We start from the raw sequence: 22707 nt of genomic DNA on the forward strand, positions 1-22707 counted from the left end.
ATAATGTAATTTAATATATAGATAAAATTATATATATATATATAACGCAGTTTAATTATATAGATAATTAAACTCTAAATAATTAAACAGAATTTTTAAACGAGATTAAAAAATTCTGGTTAATTGATAGAGAAAATAAAAAGCTGTTTTATTGTAAATAATTTTATCATATTACTTGTAGTTTTATCAATAACATTTTAAAAGTTCAATACAAAAGTAATTTTTTTATAAGCGCTCAGAATACAGATATATAAGGTTTTAAAGACGAAGATAATGTTTGTGTCAATACATTATATTATATTAACACGTTGAATGCCACGTATTTAATAACAAAAGTTAACTAAACAATTTGCTAACGATTTACTACCTATAGAGATAAACGTTTTTAATAAATTTTTTTTAATATAAAAATATTTTATTTGATTTACATTTTTTTATCAATTAATTATCAAATATAGGAGTTGTTTTTACAATAACTATTATTTTTATTTGTTATTGTTAAAACGAATAACGAGTTTTTTTTTTGATATAGTCGGTTATACTGTAACATGTCCGACTATTGAGACATTTTTACTTTACAGCACCACGAAGGTCGCCCCTCAGTAAGATAAATGCACAAAACATGATAATACAGTTTAACTTATCTGTTATATATAATATTTTACTAATAAAATATAAAAGTAATATTTATCGCATAACGAAAAATTCATTCCAACATCTTGGGCAAGTCATGGAAAATGATCCGGCATTTAACGTGTTAAATTGTATAGAAATCAGCAGACTAAAGATACTTCTATTTTTGTCTTTGCATAACACGAGACATTCCTTTGTTATTGAGAAAAGTAAACATGTTAACCATTTTTAGTCCTAAGTATGAGATCCTATAATTTAAAACGTATTTACTTTACTAGTATACATATGGTAATACTATATGTATGTACACATTCAAACAATTACATGTGTTAGATAGTTTTAACGATTTAATTTTAAGAATAACTCTCTCCTTCGTTCATTTAGCTCTTCAATTATTAGATTTCACTTACAATCCGCCTATGTGAAAGACGAGTGTTGTGAAAGGTCTATGTATATAAGCACATTTTTACGTAAATATAGATTCACTCATATGTCCGTGTGGTGCAGCAAAACTCGTACGTGAGACACATATATTCCTAGGTCAGGCTAATTAAATCAGAAGATTGCGACTCTTTGGGATGCGACGCGACCGGCGTCAAAATAAATGCGCGCGCTCCGTTTCTACGAAATGCTTCGCTAAAAATTATTTTAATATCAAATTTCTTGATTATTTTAGATTATTTTAATTAGAAAATTTGTTCCTTTTATCTCTAATATAATTCTTTATTCTGTCGAAGAAACTTAATTATGAAATTAATTGCAATAAAAAGTTTTTGACTTATTAAGCAATTTTAATGTACGAAATGTTTTATAAATTAAATATTTACTTTGAATATCTTTAATCAGTTAAAATATTTTACGATTATTATGAAACATCTTACATTTTCTCAATCCGTTTTAGAAATACTGATAGCTACGGAGTATATCATAGTTACCTCCATAAGATGAAATTCTTGATTGAGAGATTTTATATTAGAAGAGATTATTGTTACTTCTGTGGTAAAATTACTTAGAAAAAATGTATAACTTATAACAATTAGTATTAACGTGCAGAATGATGGAAAGCTGGTTTCTCATGGTCTACAAAGAATTAAATTAATATGGTTAGTCTCATTGGACAATTTCTGACATAAATTGAACAATAAAGAAAATTATACTATTGACAAAATTTAAAATATTTCTTTGACATAAAAAATCAGTTAGTATAAAGTAATTAATTTTTGTTGTAATCTTATCAGTTGTGTGTGCTTTTATATTATATTGTGATTCTATATTATATTATATTATTATAGCTGATGTTAAATGGAGTGAAATGTTATATAATGACGCGTTCATAATCAACATTCGAACAGTTTGTAATAGGCAAAAAACGTTGCGATTCTGCGATTGCAGACCAAACGTTGAAAATTAACGTTAGATGATGAAAATAAATTTGTCTTTGATCGATTATTTGTATGATATTATTTCGGACTTGTATTTTTAGATTTATAACAACGGACATAATTATTATCTTTCTTTGAAAGTCCGAGAAGTACATTGCGTGACCAGGCCGTCGATATTATTACTTGAGTATCGGAGTTCAATAATTTAAAATATAAGCACTCGAACGATAACACGCTAAACACTTGAATGTATCGACTACTGTTTTGAGCATATTGTTACTAATTTATAAATTATCATAGATTACTATAATTGTTAACAATTTGTAAATATTTACTTGTAATATTAAAGATAAGTTTTATATCGTAGTACAGGTGAAATTAGTTTCTAGAAATGGAATAACATGCGTCATGGACTCCACTTGATGCTATAAATGTTTTGAAGCATTTGTTAATTGATCAACGAGTGAAATATCTTCTTCTAATTGGTCAATTAAATGCTTCGAAGTATTCATAGCATTTAAGTAGACCGCATTCATAATATAATTATAATTGTAAGATTTGTCCTTCTTTTGCATTTGTAAAGTTCCTATTTTGTATTTATTAACTTTGAAGGATTTGCAAAGCAAACTTGTTGTTATTCGAAACATCCAATTGTGTTGATCTTACAACGTAAACTTAATGTATATTCAAGCAACGACGGCCTGGCGAAACGTCAATGTTAACGACTGACGATAACGATATATTTAATTAAAGCGTTTGGGAAAAAATTGTGGTGTTCTGATTGTCGACAATTGTAATTAGAAGTGAAGACGTTTTAGCCAAAGGTATCTTCGGTAGCTTTCATGCCTTACTAAAAAAGAAAATAAATTATAATTCATACTTCCAGTTTAATTTTATTATCAACTCCGCTCTTTCGCCAAACTCAAATTTTTGTCCTAAGAATTATATAGTTCAAACCATTTAATCCTATTTACATTTAATTTTATAAATTAAGCGGCACAAACGAAAAGTTATTGTGATAATGAACCATAAAACTCAAAGTTATAGTCGCATTTTAATGCCACTTTATTTCTTTGATATCCACGATTTGTTTCCCGGATATTATGCCTTAGCAATTAAATGTTATTGTATCATTTCGTAAATAGGAAAATAGCGGTGATAAACGAGACAATAAATGATGAGATAATACTAAAAGTATAATCACAGAAAGAGAAAGGAAGGGAGAAAGAGAGAGATATACAATTAACGTTTATAATGCCGCAGTTTATTGCCAACACCGTATTTGCTAATAAAAAATAAAAGTTTTACAGTTCTTTGCGAAAATTATATAACTAACAATGAAAGCTTGTTTTTGCGTAATTCCTTAAGTTAGAAAGGATCAAAGATAAACGATCAAACTAGAGGATAATTACGAGAATTTATTAAAATGTGAATTTATATTGCAAATTATTAAGCACTACTTCAAAATAGAAATGTAAGAAGAACGATGCTTTTTGTGATCTTTATCATGATTAGATTTTGTTCTGACTAGATTAAGAACACCAAATTGGATCAGAAGATAAACAAAAGCACGGAGTAAAAGGAGAAAAAGCATGAGATGAACAGTAATTGTGATATTCACACAAACATAGTTTCGAGTTTATCGCGCCTCTAGAGAGCGATATTACATTTCCAGCAATTAAAACCGTTACTATTTGCTCCAGTCTATGTTCATTATGTTCAATCTGCATAAACAACAGTCTTATACATCAGATTTTGACTTTATTATTTATAGGCAGCATTGCCGTTTTAAAAGTGCGATATAATGTTGTCAGAGCAAATTCTAAATTATTCTTATACTTATTTTACTAATTAATTATTTTCCTGGTTTCTTTCTCGCATATTTTTAATCAGAAGTGTAATTTGTGAAAATATGTGTCGAACATTTTTAATTTTTTGCATTTATATTTAATTGGATAATGTCGAAAATTTTGTGATTAGAAATTATCAATAATTTTAAAATAAAAATTATCAAATTGCTAATAATTTTGGAGTTGTTAAAAATTAAACGATTTTAATAAATTAATGTTTATGAGTTGTTATATGAATAAATTTATTATATTTATATAATAAATTTATTATATGTTTTTATAAAGAGTTTCTAATTATGTATATGTAAATAAAATTATTATAAACATATTGCACACATATTTTTGATAACTTTATTTATAAAACATAATTAAAAATTGTTTTGTTTATTTATTAAAGTAAGCTATATTATGAACAATAATATTTAACTTCCTCTATTTAAGAAAATCAATAATTCTGAAATCTATGAGTATGAGCTAAAGAGGCTCGGATAAACTTGTAATAATTTATATAGCTAACTTTTGCAATTTGGGGTTTTGGAATAATCGATACAACGCTCGTTAACAAATGGCTTTTTGACTCGTTTATTATCAAGTTCCAATATCGGTTTATACGACATTATCAATATATTACTGATTCGATGCTGTCGCAGTTAAGTAAAAGTTTAATAAAGTTGAAAAAATTATATGTACCATATATCCGAGTATATCCAGATAATCGAGAATGTTTTACATGCTACATCGTGTATTTTTTTTAAGTTTTATCGACAATAATCGAATTAAAATAATTTTTTTAAAACGTTTAATTTAATTTTCTTTAAAGTCTACATGTTTGTCCAATTGTTTATTTATCAAATATATACCAACTTTTTCGTATTACTTAATTACCACACTTGTTTTCTATTAGCTCATTGTTCATACATTGTTTGTTTCGGAAGACGTTATTTGTTTTTAAATATTGTTAAACTGTTGTATTATTACATAATCTTGTATACACATAATATAGTCAATAGTAAAATGCAGCGTCATAAATTACGTTAATTTTTTTTATAACAACTTATTCTTAACAAGTAGAAGAATATGAAGAAAATAAAAAATAAATCACACAATGATTTTAATAATATTTTAAAAACTATCTCTTCATTACATTTTAAGTTTGATGTTACTAGTAATCAAACCTATAAAACTTAATAAAAAAGACTTATATTAATAATTATTTTTAAAAAAGTTTAGTATTGCATCTTCTTTGTTATTTAAAATCGTATAGATATGTTTATAAAGTAAGTTACTTGATTGTTTGTTCAAATCAATTAGTTATTTAAATTAGTATTTGTTATCAAATTAAAACATTAAAATATTAAATGTAATAATGCAGTATTAAAAGAATAACTTTAGATATTTTTAATAACTTCTTAGCTACATTTCTGAACATAAAATTTTTAACTTTTTAAAATTACTTTGTCTATCATAAACGAGGTATATATGTATACTGTAGGTGACTGGCAATTTGCGCAAGTGTTATAACTGTTTAGCCGCTTCTTAGAATCCACCCACGTTATCTCAAATCCATTAACGATCGGTACGACGCTCGTTAACTGCGTTGGCGACAGAAAGTCGATAGTTAATTACGCAAATGAAGGGATCTCGTTAACAGCTACGGCAAACATGGCTACGATAGATCGTTAAATAACATGCCTGCCGATCGTCATCGAAAATGCATAGATCAATGATTGCATGCGGATTAGTGCAGGCGGTGTATTTCTTCTGAATCTCGGATGCAATCGCATTAGATTGCGTTTGACGTTCAAAATTGAGTAATATTTTCTGTCCTTTTATCTACAATGGTTCCATGAACATTTACGAAATGACTGTCAAACAATGCAATCCAATGTAATATCACAGAATACAAATTCATCTTACTACTAATTGGATTTTAAAATTAATTTATCAATTGTTCTTTAATAAATTATTATTTTTTAAATAATGATTATGCAGACGTGTGTGTGTGTGTGTGTGTGTGTATGCCCAGATTTATAAAAATTTGAAAAAATTATATTAATTTTTTCCTTGGAAATTTTATTCTATTTTTTTTAATTTTGGCATTTATATCTTAAAATAAGTTCTTTTTTGCATTGCGACCGTACTTACGAGCAACGGCACAACTTTGTCACGTATCTGCAGTAACTTTAATTATGCGATAATTTGCTCTTAATTACGATAAAGGGTTGAGGAGCATAAAGTGCGATTCGTTCTTAAATTCTTAACAATAATTAATGGGCAAGGACCCAGGATCTCTGTTAAATAATCGCCAAAAGTGACTAACAAAAAACATCACGTCACGGTATATATGTATATTAATTTAATTAAAAATATTTAGCATTTGATAGTAATTAAACTTTGAAAACTAAATCTTGATTTAAGGAAATGTCTCCCTCGGATTTTAATAAGTTTTAGATATGCTAAAATATAAACAATAATAGGATGAGTGTTTGCTCGCATGTTAAGAGGGTGAAATATTTCATTGAAAGAAATTTGGAAAAGAAAATTGGTGTTTCTCTTTCTAAACGAATGTCTAAAGTTAATGATATAAAAAATTATTTTTACTGAAAGTTTCTAGAATACTTTGTAATAATAATTATAACAAGTTTTTATTCTTTTATTTTCTAAAAATAAGAAATTTTGTATTAATAAAAATTTGTCATTATAAAGCCTAATTCTTGAAACAGTTGAAACCATTCCACTTTTATTTAAAACATTTTTTCTTTTATATTTTAAACGATTTAGAGTATTTAGACTATTTACTTAGGAAGAAGAAATTTAATTTTTAAAGGAAAGATTTTTACCTCCTTATCGTGCGAGAAAATACTTACAAAAATATCTATTTTTACTTTTGTTTATATATATAGATAAGCTTATTAAAATGGAGGAGGATAATTTGTTGTATTTTCATGTAAGGTTAACAAACTTTATCAGATTAGTATTGGATTTTTTAAAGCTAGATATGAAAGAAGAAGTAGTGTTTCTTACAATGTCTTGCTTTTTTGCTATTCTAATTTATTTAACAAAATTGAAGATATGTAAACCGTATGTGACACTGATCCAAGTATCAATAAATTAATGTCGATTAGACATTAGATGGGACGTCAGTAATAGGCAATAAGCAATTATGTATTAGCTTTAATGGCTAATTAAATGCGGCACGCTCGTGACATATGTCACGCGCAGATGACAAGCCGTGGGAAATTATTGTCGGCGTTCTCGCGGAAACGGCAAATCCGAAGAAAGGCAGTGTCAGGGCGGGAATGCACGGCGAAGATGAAGAGCGCGAATAGAATATTTCGTGACATACCCTGAGAAATGATCCATTTTCAGCAACGAACAATTATGATTCCTTACGTGAATGTAATTATTCGCAGTGCAAAGCTCGCCTCATTAATTGCTTTTTGCCGAGCAATTACCGAATGGTGAGCAGCGACATTTTCTCTGCACAGTTAACCGCAACGATTAAAAGAAAGATGAAAGGAATACCTACTTCTATTCATATCGAGTTGAATTCTCACAGTACGTCGGTGTTATCTCGCGCTAGCCACAAAAAAGAAATTACTTACAAAGGAATGTGTACACATATAAAGAAACTGAAAGTTTCGAGAAATTAAATTGAAGAATTTCACTTAAAACATTTTTAATTTAAATTTGTGTTTTCTGATTTTTTTTATGCAGGAAATATGTGTTTTGCGAGTTATCTTTCTTTGTGTTAAATCCATTATTAGAATGCCAACATTCCATTAACGTTGTGGTTTATTTCATCATGGCGAGGAGCAGCTTGATGTGTTAGTATTCTAATAATAGATCTGGATACGAAAATAATCAGCCAAACGTATAATTTCTATATAGAAAGTATCCGTAATAGCCTAAAAAAAGGATATAGTTTTATTATTATTATTATTAACGTTGATATACAAATAATTTAAATTAAATACCGATGAGAACATGTCAAGCTGAATCTTGTATGCTTCTAATTTATAATTTCGTGTGAATTTATATACTACGTATGTAGATTCTTAAATGCGCGCTGAAATTTTTGTTCAGACTTACGACGCAACTCTAATAAACTACCGCAACACTATCACGAGTTAAATTGATTAACAATCTAACAATTTTGATGCTCATAGCATCTTGGGTCTTAATAATATATGTTGAATAACATATTAAAATCTATGAATGCTATGAGCATCAAAATTGTTAGATTGTTAGTCAATTTAACTTGTGATAATACTGCGGTAGTTTATTAGAGTTTGCGTTTTAAGTCTGAAAAAGAATTTCGGCGCCCATCAAGAATCTACATACGTAGTATATACATATATTCACATGAAATTATAAATTGGAAACATTCAAGATCCTGCTTGACCGTTACGACGTGTTCTCATAGGTATTTAGTTTAAACTCTCAAGGTCCAATAAGAAATAATTTAATAATTTAATTTGACATACAAACAATATCAAATTCATTAAATAATTGTCTTTAGCAATATGTGCAAAATTTACTGTATATCTTTATTTTATCAGCTTCTTACATTTCAATTAGAAAACTTTGCGTCTCTGATATAATTTAATTAAATTTCATTGCGCAAGTTGTGCTGAAAGTTCCAGTTAATTACTCCGTTATTAAGAAGTTTCATCTAATTAATAATTTTATTTACCGAGAATTCTAAATTATAATTGCATCATGGCATTCCAACGAGAGGAACATTTTGGTTTAAAAGTTGAGATATAGAAAAAAAGAACAAACTTCTTATTATAAGTTTCGTTGTTTATGATAGAGAAAGTTAATTGATAATAACAATAACAAAAATGATCATTTTTCGCTGTTACTAGTGATTTTTTGTTATTTTATTTAAAATACCTGTTATTTTCTTCAGAATACCGTTAAGGTAATATTAATATAATAGAGATTAATGTATTAGAATATATTGTACACAATATAAGAAGGATATTTTTCTATAACGTGAAATGACATGTAGAAATATTATTTGCATTAGTAGATTAGGTATTTAGAATAAATCATTGTTATACAACAGAAAACTGTTTATTTAAAAAAATTCAAAAGTAATCAGAGAAATGAACTAATTCTCTATAGAAACTTCTATAATTTTATATATATATTTTTTTAGGAATACCTGAAAACACTTTTGACTTAAATTTTTTTGTCGTTCTGTTGTCGCAACATATACATTTAGAATAGTCAAATTATTTGTTTCAGAGCTACATTTAAAGTATTGTAGTTTAATTATTTGTTGTAATATTAATTATATGACAGCGGTATTCAAAATACTTATTAATTATTGGTTCCAAAGTTGTGTGTGTGCCTCCGTTTGTCGTTTATTACGAATACGTTATTATATTACTAATTTATCGATTGTTTGTATAAATAACACTTAAATAATTTTCGATGAAAAAAATATATAAATTATAACAAAAGATAAATTTAATTTGTTTACATTACTTTAACCGTTTTAACATGTATATGTTATTTGTAATATGTTATATCGCAAATAACATATATTATAATATATGTATAAACGCATAGACAGCTGTTTTTTAATTGCTGTTAGACATAATAAATTTTTATTATCATGCTCAGTTCCATTTATTTTATTGCATTTTATTTTTGTATTGCAGTATTGTGACAGTTGATCTCTCTCTACGCTGAGGAAATTTGCGATCGCTGCATGCATAGATCTTCAAATAAAAAAAAACTTGTGCAAGGATGACTCGGAATTTACTTGAATAATGACGAGCGATCGTAATGTAATTAAAGGTACTTGGATAAAACACAAATGTAAAAGATTAATTTTATTTATATCATATACATTGATAAATTACAACATATTTAAGTAAACTTTTCTGCACTATAGATATTTATATCTACTTCGAGCATTTTAAAATTTTTACACTTTTTTTAATTCTTAGATCTTAAAATAAAAGATCCCTCATAAACATATGGAAAAAGTGATTTCAGTCGAATTGACTAAAACTGTGATATATATAATACAATAGATAATGAAATCAAAGTATAGTGTAGATGATATTAACCAAAAGTTCCTTAATTAAAGTCATAAAAATTGATAGATTTTGCACTAACGCTATGTAAAAGTTGTTATTTTAAGTCTAATTAAACTAAAAAATATTCTTATTTATAAACTGTATTCATTTTCTAATAACTCTGTATCTTAATACTTTTATGTATAGAGTGAGTGATAGTATAAAATCAATGTGAAGAAAATATTTACATAATTGCTTTTCCAAAAATTGTTGAATTTACAATGAATTTTTGAAAATTACATTTTTTTTCAAACATGTGTTTTCTTCACATCAATTAACTTATGTCATTTTTCTGTGTTTAAAAGTACTAAATGGTATTAAATGAAAGTATTAAGGTACAATTAGCAAAAAATGAATGATTCAGTAGATAAAGATTTTTAGTCCGATTAGATCCAATATAGCAATTTTCAAATAATGAAAACTACACTAAAATCTGTTCATTTTTAATGGTTTTGCTTGAGAAAACTTTTAATCAGCACCTCATAATTTATAAAATTACAGCTTCAGCAAATTTGAATAAAAATACTTTTTTCATTTGATTAGTACGGGGTTCTTTATAATTTAATTCGTATTTTACATTAATTTTTTAAATAATTTTTAAACATAAAGTTATTCTCTCTCTCTCTCTCTCTCTCTTTCTCTCTCTGTCTCTCTCTCTCGCTCAATAACGTTATATTAATTCTGCAAACTTATTTAAATTTATGTAGATTCTTATTTTGTTATAAAATTCTATATTTGTATCGAATTTTTTATTTTAACTTAAGTCTTGTTTTTATTTTTACGTTTAGTTAACAACTAAATTTTTTCTAATTTTTATTAGCGTTTTAGATTCATCTAATCTAAACAATTATTTATAGCAGATTATTGCATTATACAATAAATTGGCAAACGTTTACGTAATTGATGCACGACTTATCAACACTAGACAGTAGTGGTCTGCAGTAGTAATACTCCGTAATAGGTCAGACAAGTACGCTCTATTAACTTGATGCAAGACATTTAAGTTCGATTAACGAACAGAACAGCAACTGATGAAACGTTTATGTTATTTTTAATAATAATATATTATTTGTAATTTATAAAGTATGTTACATTGCATTATTACATTCATATTGCTTAATATATTGTAAATGTTGTAATAACGAGTATGTTTTTAATCTTTTCAAGTTATTTTTCTTTTGATTTAAAAAAAATTTTATAATTTTTCTTTATAATGAAATATTTTTTTCTAATTTTTGTAATTGTATTTAAAATTATTATAAATATCTTCTAATTCCATTAAAAATTAAAAATGAAAATTATTATATTATTAATATAACATTTTGATATAACGTTATAGTATATGGAAGATAATACATACTACCGTTTGAAAGTTTAGGAACACTACTTTTTTTAGAAAAGCGAAACAGTAGTATCGATGCTTCCAAAGAATAACTCTACATATGAGAAAAATTTTACTATTTATTTTGATTATATTTATATATTATAAATTAATTTAGATTATTATCAAGAAATACTAATATATTTAACAGGAAGGGATTATAATCATGCTTATTTGACAATTTATAAAAGAATTTTAATTTGTTCATTTTCTAATGGATATATTGATTAAATCTATCACATTTTTCAATTTATATGCAATTAGATTTTTTTTCAGTACGAGGAACAGGTGAGTAATTCATGTAATCAATTAATTAAAATTATAAATCATATGATATAAACATTAATTAAATTTAAATGCATAAAGTTTTCGAACAAATATGTTCTTTTTTATTATAATAAATTATAATTTGTTTTTAATATCATAAATTATAATTCGTTTAACAAGAAATGAATGACATAAATTAGGCGATATTTTTATAAAAATGTGTGTGTTAAAAGATATTCTAAATATAATATATATTTTTTTAAGGTGTCTTATTTATCTATAACTATTTTGTTATATTTCTTATAACTTGTTACAGGGATTTACTATTCTGAACACAGATTGGTTTATTCTTTGTGTCACAATTTTCGTTAAACATATCTTTAATAAACATACGGATTTAATCCCACTTTTATTAAATTTTTTTATTGTGCCACACTTTATACACGATAGTTTACAAGATATTTTTCGTTTTTGCTACGTGCTTCGTAATATTCGTTCTGTAATTTAATGTCTTTCTTTAAAAGCGTACTCATAATTCTTGCTGAATCGGACATGAGTCTTGTCGAGTTGCATTACAGGAATGTGCTCCAATAGACGACGTTAAGGATGAAGAATGAGAAAGGAAAGAAGAATCTGGAAACCTTATCGATGTAAATGGCAGTGGCTCGTCCTTGGCAGCACTGCTCATACTGAATTGTCGGTGGCCTCGTTGGACTTCTATTTCTTTCGGCATCCGGCCTCATCGGTGTCTAAAAAAAAAAGAGATTAAAAATACGTCACATAAAATAACATGAAAATAATAAATGTAAAAAAATGTTATATATATATATATATACATAAGTAATTATTTCAATTTATATCTTTCTCTTTTATTTACCTTGTTATTCAAGATTTGCAAGGTAAGTAAAAAAATTATTTTATTTATTTATAGTGATTTTAACTGTTACATTAAAAAAATGAAATAATTTGTGCAATATGTAATCAAAATAGTATAAAAAAAGCAAATTTATGTTTATTATTTTTTAATCTTTCAAAATTAATTCTCAAATCGTGCTTAGCATCGATTTTAAATAATTGACATATTGATAATTTAACTTATAAAATTAAATATAAAAGTTTTCACGTATTATCTTTCGCGAATAAATAAGATTCATATTTTTCAATTCAAACATATTATATTTCTATACATACAACTTGCATATAATGTGACAATATTCATTATACAAAAATGATAAACGTATTTTGTAACAAAATAAAATTAACGAAAATATCTAATATTTCTTGTCAATACAATTTCGTTTACAAATGAAAAAGACAAAATTTATAATAATTATAGAAAACTTATTTTGCTTATTAGCAAAATATTAAACAAGAACGATATTTATTTCGCGTAAAACGCGTTTTATCGTAAAGCAGACAAGAGTAAATACTGCAGTAGTACAAGAAAATATTACGTACAATGGATGTAATGAAAACGAGATGCTTTATGTACAGAAGGAATTGTAAGTCTACGTCGTCTACGTAAACTACACAGAAGAAAGGAGAGAATAAATATTTTTCTGCGAATTTGAGTGTGGGACGAATGCATGCAATAAAATCGAACTTTGGAACTTGTTCAAGAGGGAAATTACCGGGGAGAAGTTACTCGTCATTCGATACGATGAATCGCCTAGAAAAATGTTTATACTTTTCGAGTAGTATACTTCGCTGTAGTTTCCATCGTCGATGCTGTTTATCGAAAGTTATGCTGTATAACTTTCGTATTCAGAAATAAATATTGTAAGATAAATATGCGTTTGTCAATTATATAGACGTTTTAGGAATTTCCTATTTCAAAATAGAATGAAACTGTCAGAATATTAAATAGTTTGGTTCGAAATTCATATAAAATTTCGTTTGTGTATATATTAGGAGTGATTTAGTTTTGAGGGTTTTGCAAGAGATGAAAATTATATTTTGTGATTAAGGTATGCTTTCATTGTCTTGTTTAAATAAATCAGTTTTTGAGAAAAAAAAAACCTCAAAACTAAATCACATACCTAATAGAACCGTATATTTAATGTTCCTCTTTCTTATTAAATAAAGAGATATAACTTTATAATACATCTCAATGATTTATACGACTTCGCAAATATCGATAATTTATAACTGCAATTTTCAGGATGCAATTTACAATGTAGCGCCCTTTATTCCTGGCGTTTTTATTCAATCGAACGATATTGCATCAACAGAACGAATTGCATCCTCGTTGCCGATGGTGCGGCGTATTTTGCTTTATCTCGAACTATCAATTTTGCAGAACCGATGGAACATTCGCTATAAATATCGCGCCGCACTTTTTCTCGTTTACCTTGAAGTCGTCAATGGCCTCGCGAAGATCTTCGTCCGAGTATCCTTTCATGGCCTTCGTAGCGACTGGCCCCATATAGTTGTTCACTACTGCGAATTCCATAAGAGACAGGAAGACGAATACACTGCACGAAGACATCCACACGTCAATCGCCTTCACATATGAGACCGGCGGAAGAGATTGTTGAGATTGCGTGTTTTGAGTAGCTGAAAGTAAGATATTAATCCTTAATTCTTACATGCATGCATAGTTACATATATATATATATATATAATTCAGTTGATTTAATCGACGTCCCACTGTATAAATATGCAATATGCATTGAATAAAAGCAAGTTCATTATTTCAAATGATATATCATATATCTCAGTGATGAAATTGGTAAAGACGCCTGTCAGAAAATAGAGAGATTTGAAATCTGGCTCCAGTGATATTTTTTGCAATAAATTCTCAATGATTTAAGATACATATATTATATTAGCCTTAGTATTATAAAATTACTGAAGCAATTTAATTGGTGATTTTACTCTAACTTTAATTTAGAACCGTGTTTCAAAATTGATAAATAATAATTGGTGCACAATTTGCGTGAACTGGAAATTGTACAATTGTTCATATTAAAATTAAGCACTAAGGTCCATTATGACCGAACAAAACGTTAGAGAAAAGCTTCCTATTATGAGATAAACGCCTAATATGAGATAGCAGCATTTCTGCTAAACTAATAAACGCTATCTGTTAACTCCATCATGAATTTACCGCTCTTGGATTGAAAACCATTTAGGGGAAAATTCATTATTACACGCCTGTAGTCGTTTGAATACGAGTCCTGAATACAATGCATCGCATGTTTATTTTACTCGCGCACAGGCTGTACTTTTGTTTGTATTTCAGAAACATTAAAAAATTTTTTAATTGCAATATATATCGATATGCACTTTATTATTGATTTCTCGAGGCATCTTATGTTAGAAGCACAATTTTTTAATTTTGCGATTTGTTCACTTTTTATGTAATATTTCTTTAATTTTTAGAACAAAATAGAATTTGAATTTACATAACACACTATCTTAAAGCTTATTAAATTCCTTTCAAAATGACCTATTATTTTGTTTTAATTTTGATATGTAGACTTCAAAATTGCCTATAGGCAATCGAGCTGTAGGCAATGCCAATAATACATGTAGACAATCGATTTGTAGGCAAATGAGATGTAAGCAAACAGTGCTGTAGGCAATCGATTTATACTCAAAAGGAGACCCTTCTAGCCTTCAAGCATTCATCCAAAGTGAATTCGGTATCTTGCAATAGGGACCTTTGCTCTATGTAATTTTATAATAAGAAATATTTTGAATCTGTATTTTAGTTTGTTCATTTGTGCATCAGAGCATTTTATATTATTATTATGGTTTAAGAAATCAATATTATCTGCTACCAATTACTTATATCCGAAATTTATCTACTAATATATTAGAAGCTTATCTTTATTTTCGAAAATTACATCGAAATTTATCTCAAATAGTTTCATTCGATTTTAGCTTGCGCATTCAAAAAGACTAACTAATGATTTTACTAAAATTTACTGAAACCATTTTGATTTTATGTTAATTGCAATTTCGCTGATATTTATGTCATCGTTATATGATATCCCGGCAAAACGTTCTATCGCGATCGTAAATATCATGAATAGTTATATCACGAGCAATAGGTGAAAAGGTCGCCTAACCAAGGGTCAGCAGTGACGTCACGCCAAGAGTAACCCGTGCCGGGATGGCTTCCGGCTTGATCCAAAAGGCGATCCAGGACATTACGACGATCAGTGCGGATGGGATGTACGTGTGGAACAAGTGATAACCCAGTCGCCGGCGTAGATTGAAGACAATCTGTATGCACGTGAAGTTTCCGGTCGAGTATTCGATCGTGCAGTCGGTAGTGTAGTTGTTCGATATGTCGAGTTGCGGCAGCTCGATTTCCGGATTAACCACAAGTGGATCGGTCATGTTCCATAAGAACACCAGATCTTGAGTCGTATGCGAAACTAAAAAGAATGATGTATAGAGACAAGCATGACGAGATGGTTATTATGACATCCATATATATTTTATACAATATAATTTATTATTAGTTAATAATCAATATTTAAATTTAAAACCGAAATATTTATTACTAACTTTCTTCAAATTTCTTCGAAAATCTGAGTAAAGTATAAAAACATCCTTTTATTTATATAAAATAATGTTTTCAATGCTAATATTCTATTCAAAATGAAAAATCCTTTGTATCTATTGTTTTCTGATTTCAAACTTCAACTAATTAAATGTGTCATTGAAAATCATAGTATAATTCTGTTTAAAGCGTAAATCTGTAATTGAATGGCCTTAAAATTATCTAATTCTAATTTATTACGTCTGACAGCTAGACACTTTTTTTATATTGAAAAAAATGCAAATTATCTAACAGAGCAAAGAAAATGTATTGTTTGTACTATAGAAGCAAAAAGAAAACACGATCAAAATATATAGATTTAAATGTAAAGAATGTCGGGCTCGGTATAAATGATTTTGAGGTTTATTACACAAAAACAAACTTTCAGTGCGCACACTGTTATTTATTTATTAAAATTATCATTCCAAACAAATTTTTTTAAAAAGCCTGTTCTAAAAAGTTTAAATGTTAAAACATTCTTTAAAATCGTTTCAAAATGCTTGAAAGTAAAAATACGTTATAACAAATGTTAGCTATTATATATTGGCACATTAGCGTTATGGTGTAATGGTGAACTACTGAGCACATAATTTCATAAGTAGTTACTAGAATTCGCTACTTAATAGCGGAGGTATTGAGAAGGGTCATTGTATACTATTCTACTAGTTACATCACTTTCCCCTTTAGCAATAAAAATAAATATTATTGTATAACAACCTTAAAGTTAATAAATAGTAAAAAAATAGCCTTGATATTTTAACATAAAATATAATTATTTATAAACATATTTGATATAAATAATTTTTTATAATTGGTGACAGATAATATGATTATCAGTATAAACAATAATTGCAATAAAATATCTTATTCAATTTCTTCTTTGTTATTAGAAAAAATATTACGATTTATGTATACCATAATATTAATAATATAATATATATGTATAATATAACCACTTAAAAAGTATGATATTAATGTATACTTACGGCTTTCAATCATCATCGAGCAAATTTGAGTGTCATGAGGATAGGATTCGAACTTCATCGCGCATGAAAGCACCAATGTCAATCTGAAACGAATACAATGCTTTCTTATGTGATACAATTTATTATTTAAATTACATTTTGTTTTACTCGATAGCGTTATTTTTACAATGACGAACAATATTGAAGCTTTTCTCTATTTTTGTATTTCCGATAAAACATATATTCAGAATGAAGGAAAATAAATTTGAATTATTTTATTGATAATAAAACTTGACAGAACGGCACGGCAATTAAATCGTTCTATCAAATACGTTGGATTAAAATCGTAGATAGAAATAAATGAAGCTAAAATAGCTATAAATAAAAACGACGTAAAACACGAGTAAAGAAATTGTATATCAACGTATGAAAGCCTCTTATGTGTTTTATCAAAATTTAAACTTGTGCTGACTGTTGATAGATTTTTTTGATTATTTATTGAAATATTTTAATTAATAATAAATTAATATAAAGTATTAAAAAATTATTATATTTGAATTGGAGATCTAATAAGAAAATAAAAAATATTTAAATTAATGTATGCATTTATTACCTTAATAGTTAAAGCTTCAAAGTATAACAAATTCTAAATTTTAGTATTTTTCAGGTTCCGACGCATGCTGTCAGTATTGCATTGCAATATTTATTTTGCAAAAAATAGTGTTCTTATAATGCAGAGAGAGAGAGAGAGAAAGAAGGGCGAGGGGTAAAAAGAAATAAGTTAATATTTCTCAAGGAGTTATGACACTTTTTTGAAAAATAATGCACATAAAGTTACAATTGTAATATTATCAATAAAATTTATATGTATCATATTTTTGTAATAATTATAATAATGTAAAAAATTTAAATATGTACACGTTATGGTAATATATTTATAAAGCTGTTTGAAAGTTAGTGTCTTCCAGTTTTTCAATATTTTTTTATCTATTTCTTTATTATCGTATAAATTTTATCTTTAAATACTTTTTTATTAAAAAGATATGTCGAAAGCGTAAATTTAAAGTTAAAGTTTGATTATTTTAACTAAAATATTGTTTTAAATAATTTGTTATTTACATTTACATGAAATTTACATTTTTAAATAAAAAGATAATTATTGAAATGTTTCTTTTACTTTTTTTAAACGTTTATGAAATTTAACAAAGTTATGAAATAATTATCCGAGTCAAAAGCTAAAAATCTCACTCAAATAAAAAGTTTTAAACTAGTATTCTCATACGAGGTATATAGTTTTTACAGTTTCAGAAAGCTGCATCCCAGATAGCAGTTATAATCATTTTGACGTTAATAATAATTAATTATTTTAATATTTTAAAATTATTGACGTCATGTTATCTATTTAAGATGTAATATTGATGTCATTTATTCATTCTACGACGTATTTACAACGTCATACTTATTGACGTTAAATAAATAATTAATCAATAACGTACTTGTAACATTATTAGTAATTAATTAATAACATTTCATTTATATCGTTAATAATACAAAAATAATGACATTTTCGACTTCGGTTTATATGACAATATGTGGCTGTGGCAAATTTACATCATTTTTACAATAATAGGATATTGAATTTATCAAGAGTGACTAATTAACAACGTCAAATTGACGACATCTTGCTACCTGGGATGTTTGGTACAAAAAATAAATTTATGACTTTCAATTGTGTAATAAAGAGAAGAGGGAGAGAAAGAGACAGAAAGGATGTTAAATTTTATATATAATATTATCAAATCTCAAAAAAGTCCTTGTATAATTCGTATATAATTAACAAATATCAACATTTAATTTCTAATTAATTATTATTATTATTATTAATTATTACTTAATACATTAATTACTCTTACTTAATATATATTAACAAATTTTTAATGCATTTTTATAAGAAAAATTTAAACAGAAAACCACATTTAGTGTAAAATGTTGTAATTTGTTAAGTGAAATAATTACTAATATATAATGAATAAGAGATTTATAAACTTACTTGGACATGTAAAGAAGCGTTTTATCATGATACAGCCAAAGATAATGATTTGGTATTGACATCTCGTGAAAAGTAACTTTTTTCGCATTCTTAAAGAAACAGTCGGGTCTCCAGATATTATGCAACCAATCCACATCAAGTATTCGATAATCCTCGGACATGTTTTCCGGTAGCCGCAACCTAGGATCTCGCCAACTCTGAGCCAAAAATATATCGGCCACGTATGTCTGTCACCGTGGAAAAATAATGTAAGCGATTGCCGCACTTCATGTGCGACCAATGAAGATGTCATAAGTGTGTATGCTTTCCTTTATATGAAAATAAAATTTCTTCTAACTTGTATGTGCTCTATAAGTTACATCCCCGTCATGAATTGTGGAAGATTTGAAAAACAATTTACAAAACAATATTCTTATATAACATTTATAATTTTGTTTAAAATTATTCTCTTAATTATTAGCTACAGTTAAAAAAAATTATATGTAAGAAAAGATTAGAAATAATTTGACTGTTTTGAATAAGCGTTTTAATTTATTATATTCTCACATATATATATTGTGATTTTTCACACAAATTCGAAATATGAAAACTTATATAATTAAAATCTTTTAGCGTACTTAGGACACAGCCTGCATAATACAAAATTGTTTTACATATTCTATTTTTATAATAGATCAATATAATTAAATTTAATATAAAAAGGAGAAAGTAGCCTAATAAAATTTATTATAATATACACAGATGTACATGTAACATTCTGGAGAAATATTCAAATTTCTACTTACCATCGATTCCTCATTTATTGAGTCTAAGCTGAGCACTGTTACATGAAAATAAACAACAGTGGGTTGGCCGAGAAATTTTGGAGCTCTGTGCTTATCGTATTGTTTCGGATTCAAAGGCAGGATATCTCTTAGCGACAAAGAGGTTTCTTTTTTCCCATATTCATCGAAGTCCAATTCTCTAAAATGTCGAAAAATGATAGAAGTTTACTAATAGACACTATTTGTACATTTGTGTCTATTGTGTTATATTTATTAAAGATTTTTATATTAACTACAACGTATCGTATTTAATGCAATTTGGAAGAAATATATTCTGTGCAATGTCATTCATCAAACAAACCTAATGTAAGGTAATAATATATTTAAGGAATTTTATGTACTGTTGTACGACGTACTTTTTATGTATTCTTGAAAAATGTATTTTTGAAAAATCGCTTCATAATAATATACCTAATATAATGTTAAATATATTAGTAAAATAAAAGATTAAATTGTTGTTCATTAACTGAAACAAAAAAAGAAAAAAGTAAAAACATAGCTGCAAGCAATTTGCAGTAATGACCTTAAAAGTTAAGTAATGACGACGATATTGCTGGTACAACGATTTTTATTGCAGCATCGATAGCACTCAAGTTATTCACAGACCACAAGAATTGAGCGTGGTCTGTTGGCAGTTTCATTATTACAGAGTGGATGCTATTTTTCTCAACCAGGTCACGTTGGACACGATCGCTAACTGCTAGAACTTTATTTGTTCAATTAGGATGCAATTACAGTATTGATTAAAAAATAAATGCATCAGGAAATGTAGTCTGAAGACGTGATATATATCTGTTATTAAATTGCGCAATTTTGTAATTTGCGAATATATGTCGGCAATATACGATTTAATGTGTGATGCTATTTATGATGCAATAGATATAATGTATGACTAATGAAATCTATAATTGTATGTATTTATTTCATACAAGAATTTTATCACTGGTTACATTTAAACAATTTGTTTCTTTCTCCTTTTACAGTTATTATTGAAAATATTATGTGACATTGTTCACTTAGCTGACATCTCTTAAAATTTGTAAAACAAGAAGATGTAATTTATAAAGAACAAAATTTAGACATAAAATATTATTTTAATGAAAAAATTGTTGATTTTGAAATAAGTAAAATATTAATCCGATAAGGTAAGTGTAATTGCGTACTTACGGAAAATGAGGAGCTGTCATGTCAAACAAGGCGTATAGATAGCAGCATATCATCAGCAGAAAATGCCACGTCATTCCTGAAGAGGGCGGAGAATATAGAGAGTGATACCCCAAAGAAAGAGCAGCGTATGCAATGGAGTATGCAAAATACGTTATAAAGAATTCATCGACGCGGAGGGATGAGATAGTTTTGAACTCGTTGACATCAAAGAACACTCCAGTTCTTCTATGAAAGGAAGGATGTATGTTACGTCCATTTCTTCACAAAGAAGTTTATTAAATTTTAATGAGTATTAATATTTATATAGCTAATTTAATTTTTAACTCAAAATGCATAATACAAAAATCTCGTACTCTTTTGTTGTTTTCCATCCATGTGTATATAGTACCGAAAGTTTGATAATTAACAATGGGCAATTTATTACTTTTATTTATGCATCTAAATTCTAAAAAAATATCCATATATGATTCAAATGTGTAATTGGATAAAATAGAAAATAATACATTACAATTTTTATAATGTATCAACAATGTAATATTAAATTTAACTATCTCTTGTTATACTGTGATTAAGAAGCTTTATAAATAAAATTTTGTAACAAACAGTTTATTAGAATCTCCGATTTCTTATTAATCCTTGACATGATATATTTCACGAATCGTTTCCTGCGTTGCGTCTCATATTTTTAAATTTTATGGTCCTTCACACGACGGTTTTCCGATCCAATTTTCCACTCACCGATCAACTACACATTCTATCGTTCGGAAATCCGAATGCTGTCGACAAAGATTGAACGAAAGTTATTAACTGCTCGCCCGAAAATCTTTTTCGCCGGATGATCACTTCCGGTTCCTCGTAGATCAATGAACATCTGAATTATATTCAAACATAGTGTCTTATAAATGAAGCCACGTGGATCAATGTTGCGAATCTTGATGAATCACGTTGTCAACACACAATTATCAATTACGATCTACAAAAACCTATAATTGAATCAACAGAAATCATTTTTGTTAAAAATTCTTATCAATAACAACGTTTTGCATTAAATACTTCGATTATGCGTCAGTCTTATAATATAATTTCAAATTAATGACGTTAATTAATGATCACTTTAATTTTTAAACGTTTTATGTATTATATTGTAAAAATTAAATTATATATGAAAAGAACGTTTTGCAGATATCTATAAAAAATTTAGCCGAATATACGCGTGCAAAAATAATTTTATTAGATTATCAAAATAATTATATAAGACTTTCTAGCTGGTTTCTAAAATGACGAAACTATTTGCAGCATCGCAGTACAGTGACAAGTCGCTGGTATAGAGAAAAGTAGAGGGGTCGAAGCGCTGACATGCTCGGGGCCAAAATCTTGTCACTGCAGTTGCAGCATTGAGTATTTTGCATAATTATTTTGTTAGTCCAACAAAATTGTGTTCAAATATGTGTCTTTCCAAACATTTTTTGAAACTTTAGCAAAAATCGTTCTTTCTATCTAACATAAAGACTTAAATTAAGCTTATTTATAAGATG

General features: G+C 27.1%; 1 protein-coding gene across 1 annotated transcript; it reads right to left on the bottom strand.

Moving 5' to 3' along the window:
* Nucleotides 1-12043: 12043 nt before the first annotated feature.
* LOC108782968 (glycine receptor subunit alpha-3) lies at nt 12044-21339 on the bottom strand. The gene is made up of 7 exons (XM_018551371.1): nt 21173-21339; nt 19967-20144; nt 19182-19408; nt 17153-17235; nt 15688-15999; nt 13962-14167; nt 12044-12360 (listed from the first exon to the last, which is right to left on the bottom strand). The coding sequence occupies exons 1-7, from the start codon at nt 21244-21246 to the stop codon at nt 12184-12186; spliced, it is 1257 nt and encodes a 418-aa protein (XP_018406873.1). The 5' UTR covers nt 21247-21339; the 3' UTR covers nt 12044-12183.
* Nucleotides 21340-22707: the final 1368 nt, after the last annotated feature.

Source organism: Cyphomyrmex costatus, unplaced genomic scaffold (genome assembly GCF_001594065.2).
Source record: "Cyphomyrmex costatus isolate MS0001 unplaced genomic scaffold, Ccosl1.0 scaffold14, whole genome shotgun sequence".
NCBI classification, from domain to species: domain Eukaryota; kingdom Metazoa; phylum Arthropoda; class Insecta; order Hymenoptera; family Formicidae; genus Cyphomyrmex; species Cyphomyrmex costatus.

Bases quoted from the DNA above. Each gene is read 5' to 3' on its own strand.
- LOC108782968 (XM_018551371.1), bottom strand. From the start codon at position 21,246: ATGACGTGGCATTTTCTGCTGATGATATGCTGCTATCTATACGCCTTG. The intron at 14,168-15,687 runs GTTAGGCGACCT...TCTTACTTTCAG, and splicing joins GACGTCACTGCTGACCCTTG to CTACTCAAAACACGCAATCT. The intron at 12,361-13,961 runs GTAAACGAGAAA...TTTTTTTTTTAG, and splicing joins AGGCCATTGACGACTTCAAG to ACACCGATGAGGCCGGATGC.